The 8,149-nt window shown below is 36.9% G+C and overlaps 1 protein-coding gene across 2 annotated transcripts in view; it reads right to left on the reverse strand.

Moving 5' to 3' along the window:
• Window positions 1-1,097: 1,097 nt before the first annotated feature.
• The window catches only part of LOC144968337 (S-methylmethionine--homocysteine S-methyltransferase BHMT2-like), a 17,276-nt gene continuing 10,224 nt past the window's right edge, over window positions 1,098-8,149 (reverse strand). For both annotated transcript variants that reach the window (XM_078906608.1, XM_078906609.1), the window contains exons 3-7: window positions 6,755-6,949; window positions 6,111-6,222; window positions 5,349-5,527; window positions 3,472-3,553; window positions 1,098-1,466 (exon numbers count right to left, since the gene is read on the reverse strand). In XM_078906608.1, the coding sequence (XP_078762734.1) occupies window positions 1,189-1,466; window positions 3,472-3,553; window positions 5,349-5,527; window positions 6,111-6,222; window positions 6,755-6,949 (846 nt within the window). In that variant the 3' untranslated portion in view covers window positions 1,098-1,188. The remainder of the gene's footprint in view (window positions 1,467-3,471; window positions 3,554-5,348; window positions 5,528-6,110; window positions 6,223-6,754; window positions 6,950-8,149) is intronic.

Consider the following 8,149-nt stretch of genomic DNA (forward strand, 5'->3'; position numbering starts at 1 on the left):
AGTCTTGAGATAAATTTAAAATTGAGCTTTTACATAGCGCAATATCCACTAAATGTGCTCTACAAGCTTTACATGGGGTCCCTGACCAACAGCAACACGTAACATATAGAACTAGACATGACGCCTGTCAGGCGATATTACAGTTTTTTTTCCGGACAGAGACAACGCTGTTAACGGCCAGGTACTCATTTTACACCTGAGTACGCTGAGAGAGTGTGGGTAAAGAGCCTTTTCCAAGGACTCAACTATGCACCGAGCGAGGCTCGAACTCAGGACCTTCCGATCCGAAAGCGAGTGTCATACCACTTGGCCACATAGCCGCACAAATGAATTTGATAAAATAATGTAAATAATAACTATAATTGAATTTATTTGACTTTCAATCTTTCCTCTGAATTACCCTTCTCTCTCTCTCTCCCTCTCTCTCTCTCTCTCTCTCTCTCTCTCTCTCTCTCTCTCTCTCTCTCTCTCTCTCTCTCTCTCACAATCTATCTTTTTCTGTCAATCTTTTACACACAAACACACACTCACACATATTATATATAATATATATATATATATATATATATATATATATATATATATATATATATATATATATATATATATATATATCACACGCACTCTCTTCCTATCACAATATATCTCTTTCTATCAATCTTTTACACACGAACATATATTATCTCTCTCTTTCTCTCTCTCTCTCTCTCTCTCTACCTCTCTCTCTCTCTACCTCTCTCTCTCTCTCCTTCTCTTCCTCTTCCTCCTTCTCTCTCCCCCCCCCCCCCCCCCCCCCCCCACCCCACCCCCTATTTACGAGGCAAACCCTGTTTTAAAAAATCATTCTGGCCAGAAGACGAAATATTGATTGATTAAGATGATTCCCGACTCCTCAGAAAATCTCAAACCTGAGACTATCTTTGAAGACACAAATGTCAGAGTTATTGACTAACTGGAATGTCTCTTTCAATCCACCGATATTTGCTGTAAAATGTGGCCTTAGATTTACTTGAAAAAAAAATTGAAAAATAGGTACATGTTGTCTAAGTTCATCAGTGATGTTGGATCATTCTTCCCTTTTCTCTCATTCTTCTTCATTTTCTTCAGTCTCCCTGTCCAAATTAATTAAACACACAACTTTCCATAGGAATAAGGCTTAAAGATTGAATTTAAATCAACGAAGTAAATCTAAGGCTTAGTATTGCCTAGCATATGAGCGCGTACTTTCAAATTATGTGGGAGAACCTTCTCTCCAAATGCATAGTTTCGACTTGCGTCAGGAGCATATTTCACAGATACAGGTTTTCGTCCATAAGCCTGGGCCACTTCTCTAAGGAGACTTGAGCTGGATCCACAGCACAGTCCGATGTACTGGATGCCGATCTCGCGGGCTTCTTTGGCAAACTTTGCGATGTCACTACGGCTGCATTGACGGCACGATACGTTGTATGGGTACAAACATTCTCCTGAGAAAGTTAAGGGGGAAAGGACGGTTGTCGATTGATAGTGATGATGACAATGGTGATCATGATAATGATGATTCTCCTCCTCCTCATCCTCTTCCTCCTCCTCCTCCTCCTACTACTACTACTACTACTACTACTACTACTACTACTACTACTTCTACTATTGCGACTACTACTACTACTACGACGACGGCTGCTGCTGATTCTACTCATATTACTACTACTACTACTACTACTACTACTACTACTACTACTACCACCACCACTACTACTACTACTACTATTACTACTACTACTACTACTACTACTACTACTACTACTACTACTACTACTACTACTACTACTACTACTACTACACTCCAGCAGGGTTTTCTCGAACTCATTTGAATGTCCCGATTTATTTCCCTTATTATTCTTTGTTATCAGTCCATTGCTGCCTCGAACTCGGTTTCGTCGAACAAATTTCACCCAGCCAACGTAAACAAATTTAATGAATTAAATGGTGTTTTAATGCGCCAAGTGCTGGGTAGGATTCCTGACCTCCTATAGTGGGCAGGGAAGAACTTACTGTGTCTTCTATCCCCTTACTTGTTATCCAACATGCTTTTTGGAATGAGATATGAGTAGTTATATAAAAAGCATGAGAAACCGTTGTTAAATTGTTAAATTAAAAATTGCATAATCAGCAGTTTATAACAATAGTGTGTAAGTGTGTTATAGTATTACACATGTGTAATAGGTGTGTCAATTGTATTATTGTTGTGTGTTGTACACACTTTGCAGTTATTTTTAATTGTATTATTGTGTGTTTTACACACTTTGTAATTATTAATGTCGTTAATATACATATGTAGGAGAAACCGTTATTAAATTGTAAAATATGTATTACCATTTTATTAGAGTAGTGTGTAAGTTTGTTATAGTATTAGATATATGTAAAACGTGTGTTAATTTTATTATTGTCGTGTGTTTTACACACTTTGTAGTTATCTCTAATTACACTACATCTCTTCTCTATTTGAACGAATTCCCCCCTGTCTTCTTTTTCTTAGGTGCTTTAACTGTAATTCTATAACTTTTTACTATCCCGTTTTCTTTATTTTTACTGGTACGCTGATATGACCTTAATGTGTTGCAAGCGCCGTAAAACTCGTAAAAACAAGTGCAATTAAATGATTTACCGTGACACTGACAGTTACGTATGTGTTTATTGTGTGTATCTATATCAGAGGTGTGTGTATACAGCATGATACACACGCAGACACACACAACCTCTCACACACTCCATCGCCGTTTCGTATAACCGCCACCTCTCTGCTTGTCCTTAACACTCCGCAATTCGTTCTAATTTCCATGACACGCGCCATGATTTGCTAATGATTGACAACGACAACAAATGAATGTTGTGATACACCCCCCCCCCCCACCACACACACACACACACATACATACACACCAGCTTGTAACATGTCATGTATAAAGTTATCTCCCACAACATACCAATAAAGTGAATAAATAATGAAGTTCCTTTTTTCATCCTCAAGCGGAAATTTGCCTTAGAATCTATTCCAAGGGAAGACTGGAATAACCAGGTGTCAGCCGCAGCGCAACACCGCAAATTGAGCTAGGGAGAGGTGTTGCTGAAGGCCACATAACGCGATGTATATTCGAACTAGGTATCTTTCGGGTGCGTAGCAAAGTCCATACCGCTGAGCCACACTGCACCCCCCCCCCCCCCAACCCTCTCTCTATCAATTCGTTTTTCGAACCACAGTTTCCTCGATTATTTTTCATGTTTGAGGAAACCGTGCTGGAGTGTTTTACTGCTACTACCACCACTTCTGCGCTGGTACTGATGGTGTTGACGATGCTGCTGCTGATGATTATGATGGTGATGATGATGATGATGGTGGTGGTGGTGATGCTCATGAGGAGGACTCAGCTGATGAATTTTATATAATAGGGCTTTCATAATATAATGGTTACTTTGACACCCATATCTCACCAGTAAGTGGATCGGTCAATGACTGGAATGTGACCTCTTTCTCAGTGGTCCGGAATGGAACTGGAAGAGCAGCTAGGGGACCCTGTTGGTGAGAGGAAAATGATAAACAAGTTAATTGGAAAGTAAAGTTTAGTTACAAACTGGATAATGTAAATGTTGCTGCTCGAAGCTCGAAGAAATAAATAACAATGTGAAATTAAATGTAAGCTTCAATTTAATATACGAAAACACATAAAAACACATAATAGTCGTCATCGTCGTCAACACCACCACCACCACTTCTACTACTACTACTACTACTACTACTACTACTACTACTACTACTACTATTGCTTGTAAAAGTACTTCTGTTGCTTCTACTGCTACTGCCACTAATGATTATACTAATACCTACATCCCTTATATTTTGTATTCATTTCCAAGTCCATTGTATTTATTTTCCAACAATAGTCTATACGTTTTTATATTTCACTTTCTATACTGCATTACATAGTTCCTCCCCGCCTCCCCTCTTGACTTAATTAATTGTGTACCTTTTATAAATATCTATTGTTCTATAATTTTAATTCGTGCTTCCTTACAAAGGAGCACACCAGATATTTCCTGCCCATCAAGGTTTTTGTTTATCCATCTTAATAACGCCACTACCACATTATCTCATTCGTCTATAGTGTTTTATTCATCCTGTTTTGTTGATAAAGGGGAAACCCGAAACGTCCATTTTATCTGTTTTCGTATATTAAATTGAAACTTACATTCAATTTCACATTGTTATTTAGTTACAAACTGGGTAAAAATATAGTAGATATACTGAGATCACCATCCTTCTAAATATCTTTATGAGGAAATTTGTTTCTCGTGTATAATTCCAGGGAAGATTGGCATATCCCAAGTCTCAGCCGCAGTGCAGGGCCGCAAGCAAGCTATTGTGACTTGCTCAAGGCCACGCAACGTGATGATGAGACTCCAGAAGGTATAATCAGGGTATGAAGGGAAGACGATTCCGTTGTAAAACATAAGAAAGAGCATGAATGCATACCGCAAATGGCACGGAGCACATTGAGCCGTTTATCCCGGTTTCTATAGCGTGAAACGGACAATAGCATTTATTTGCTACTCTTTGGATAGGACGCCAGTCTATTGTAAAGTACTTTCCGCCATTTATTACAGACAATGCTATCCAATCACTGCTGGGTGGTCCGGAGGGTTAGAAAAAAAAATCTCGACTGCACCCTGGATCGACCTCGGTCCCTTTGATTGTGAAGCGAGTGCTCTCCAACTGAGCTATCGGGACCCCCAAAGAAGTATACATACTTTTCAACAAATCCACTAATACCCCTTGGTAAGATATAAAGTCTTTTAATAAGGTAAATACAGTGGAATCCTCATAAAGTCAACTTCTGATTTATGTCAACACCTCTTGATGGTCCCAAGTTTTCTGTTCTTCATCTAAGTCTGTTCCATTGATAATGGATAAAGTCAACCTTGCTTAACCCTCTCCGTACCACCCAAAGGAAAATCGTCTCGATACAACCAACATTTTTCTTATTCAAATTCTCTTGTACATCATAGAATTTGAAGAAAATGAACAGTGTGTTGTAGAGCATGTTATGCTGAAGAAATTATGTATCTCAAGAACTAATTGAGTGATTAAAAAATCTCTTTTTTTGTGTTAGTTGGGTGTGAAGTTTTGGGGAAAATCCTGAAAATGGCTGGTAAGGAGAGAGTTAAAGTCAACCAATCTTTCTGGTTTTGCAAGGTTGGCTTATGTGGATTCCACTGTAACTGTAAAATAGGCTGAAAATACCCACGGTGTTCCAAATGCACAATGCTGGCAAAGTTATTCCATAATTTGACAGTTATTAGACTTTTCTCACCTTGCATACTTTTCTACATTTCTTCAACAATGGAATCATTGTCGCTGGGCCTCTTCCACAGTTGAGACCCACCACATCAGCCCCCAGTTCCTCCAGTTTTCTCAGGGCTTCCTCGAATGGAATATCGTCTGTGGTGATATCGGGACTGTAAGGCACCAACGTTATCACTGCCGGCATCCCTGTAGAAAGGTACAGTTTATTGTGATATTTAAATAGAATCTGCTCAAAACGTTTTGCAAGGAGGCCTAAGCAAACAGCAACGTTATATATCGGACTAGACACAAAACTAATAAGGTCTTTATCTTTTTTGTGTGTGTGTGTGTGTGTGGTGGGAGGAGAGAGAGAGAGAGAGAGAGAGAGAGGAGAGAGAGAGAGAGAGCGTGTGTGTGTGTGTGTGTGTGTGTGTGTGTGTGTGTGTGCAGGTGTTAATTTTACACCTGAGTTTAGTAAGAATATATGGGCAAAGAGCTCTTTCTGAGAATTCAACTTTGTGTCATCCTCTACGGTATTTGAACCCGATATCTTCAGGTCATAATTATATTGTCATACCACTAAACCACAAAGTCAGACAAATACAAACAATACTATCCCTTTTCAAGGGGATAAAAAATATCTCACTTGCGGAAACATAAAAAAAAATATTTAAAAATGCGATTGTCTCCTCAAGAGATGAATGTTTTATTATCCATTTTGATGTATTGACGGCCCGTAACAGCAGTAATGATGGATATCTGATGAAACTATAAGTCGTTAGTCACTTACCGTTTCCATACTTTTTGATGACATCTAAAGCGATTTTGGCCTCTTGGAAGTCGCTGAATGTTTCTCCTATCATGTAATCAGCACCACCTGCCACCGCCCACAAAACTTGTTCCTTCAATAATAAATTAGAATATCATTTTATATAGTTTCATGTTAATAACAACAACAACAACAATAATAATAATGATGATAATAATAAAATAATAATAATAATGATAATAATAATAATAATAATAATAATAATAATAATAATACTAATAATATAATAATACTAATAATACTAATAATAATAATATAATAATAATAATAATAATAATAATAATAATAATAATAATAATAATAATAATAGTATATAGTTAGCTAATATATATATATATATATATATATATATATATATATATATATATATATATATATAGTCTTTGTTGCTGTTGGGGTTTTAAGCGAATATATGGAAATAATATAAAGGGTAAATTTTTATTTTCCAATCAATTAAGTGTGTTTTAAGTCGTTCTTAAATTTCATATATTTGACTAGTTCTTGTATCATAATAAGTGGTAAAGTATTGTAAATCTTTATTAAATTCCATAAAAATAATAATGGTTTGGGGGGTTTTTCAATCTCGAAGTAACAATGATACAGACCTTGAAAACCTCAGCTGTGTTTTTAGCTGATTCCTCGTCATCAGGTGTGAAGGTGGTGGTATTGCAAATATTACCAGCCATCAGCAAGCCATACCTGTCTGCCACCTCACGCGCCATCTTTAATGAATTCATGTTAACCTTCTCCAGGTCATCTTCTCTTCCAATAGACCGAAGCTTTTCCCGATGTCCATAATACTATGATAGTTCAGATAGAAAAAAAACCGAAATTTGTAAAATGAATCTTAAAAAGTAGTCCTTCAGTGCAATTAGGCGCATGGAACCAGAATTTATCCCGGTTTCTATAGCGTGAAATGGACAATACCATTTTCAAGCAATTTTCTGCTACCCGTCGGATAGGACGCTAGTTTATCACAAAGTACTTTCCGCCATATCTGATAGATCCAGCTACCCAATCAGTGCTCGGTGGTCAGGGTGAGAGGGGGGGGGGGGAGTCAGAAAAAAATCTCGACTGCACCCGGGACAGATCTCAGTCCCTTTGCGAGTGAAGTAACTGAGTTTACGGGACCTCCCAAATGAACCTTAAAATGGCGGGTTAGAAAAAAAAGACAAGCGGGCCAGTCAAATTTGGATCATCGAAAAAAAAAATAGAAACAGAAATTATTAAAGTTCAAATTAATTGTGGCTAAATATTAGTACTAAACTTAAAATAAAAAGGTATAATTGCAGATGACGGAGGCACGATCAAACAGCTTATGATGCTAATAGATGAGAAATGGCTTATGAATATTTTGGTAAAAATATAAAATTGCTAATCGGCATTCCTAAAAGACTGAAAGAGCAATTTTCTATATTAAAGCTTGGCCGTGGTACCATCAAACTGCCTGCATAGACTAGTCAAAACTTGTAAGACTGAACGCCGCAAGCTTACAAGAAGTAACCAAATTATATTTATGTATTAATATAATAAATGAATCAATCAGAACAAATGTTTTTCCAGACAAAATGAGCACAAGTTACTCCCCTTTTAAAAAAATATGATCCTCTCGACATACAAAATTATATATAGATAGACCCATTTGTATTTTACCAATCATTTCCAAATTAAAAAAAAAAAACTTTCAACAATTATCAGATCATTTTGAAATCATCTTTCACGGGTAGAGGTATATTTGTGTGCATTTAGAAAAAAAAAAGCGTTGGTGTTAGACAATACTTTTGAAACTAATTGAGGACTCGAAGAAGGCGTTAAACAATAAACAATATGTAGACCTAGCCGCAATCCTGATGGATTTATCTAAAGCATTTGATTGTTTGCCACATGACATATTAATTAGCAAACTTTCGGCAAATGGGGTGGCACAAAATCTACAAAATTTGTTAAAAGTTATTTATGAAAAAGAAAAAAAAAAACAAGTTAAAATAGAAGTTCAGAGT

This window comes from Berghia stephanieae, chromosome 3, assembly GCF_034508935.2.
Source record: "Berghia stephanieae isolate SIO BIC M18660-M18661 chromosome 3, UCSD_Bste_1.3, whole genome shotgun sequence".
NCBI lineage: Eukaryota > Metazoa > Mollusca > Gastropoda > Nudibranchia > Aeolidiidae > Berghia > Berghia stephanieae.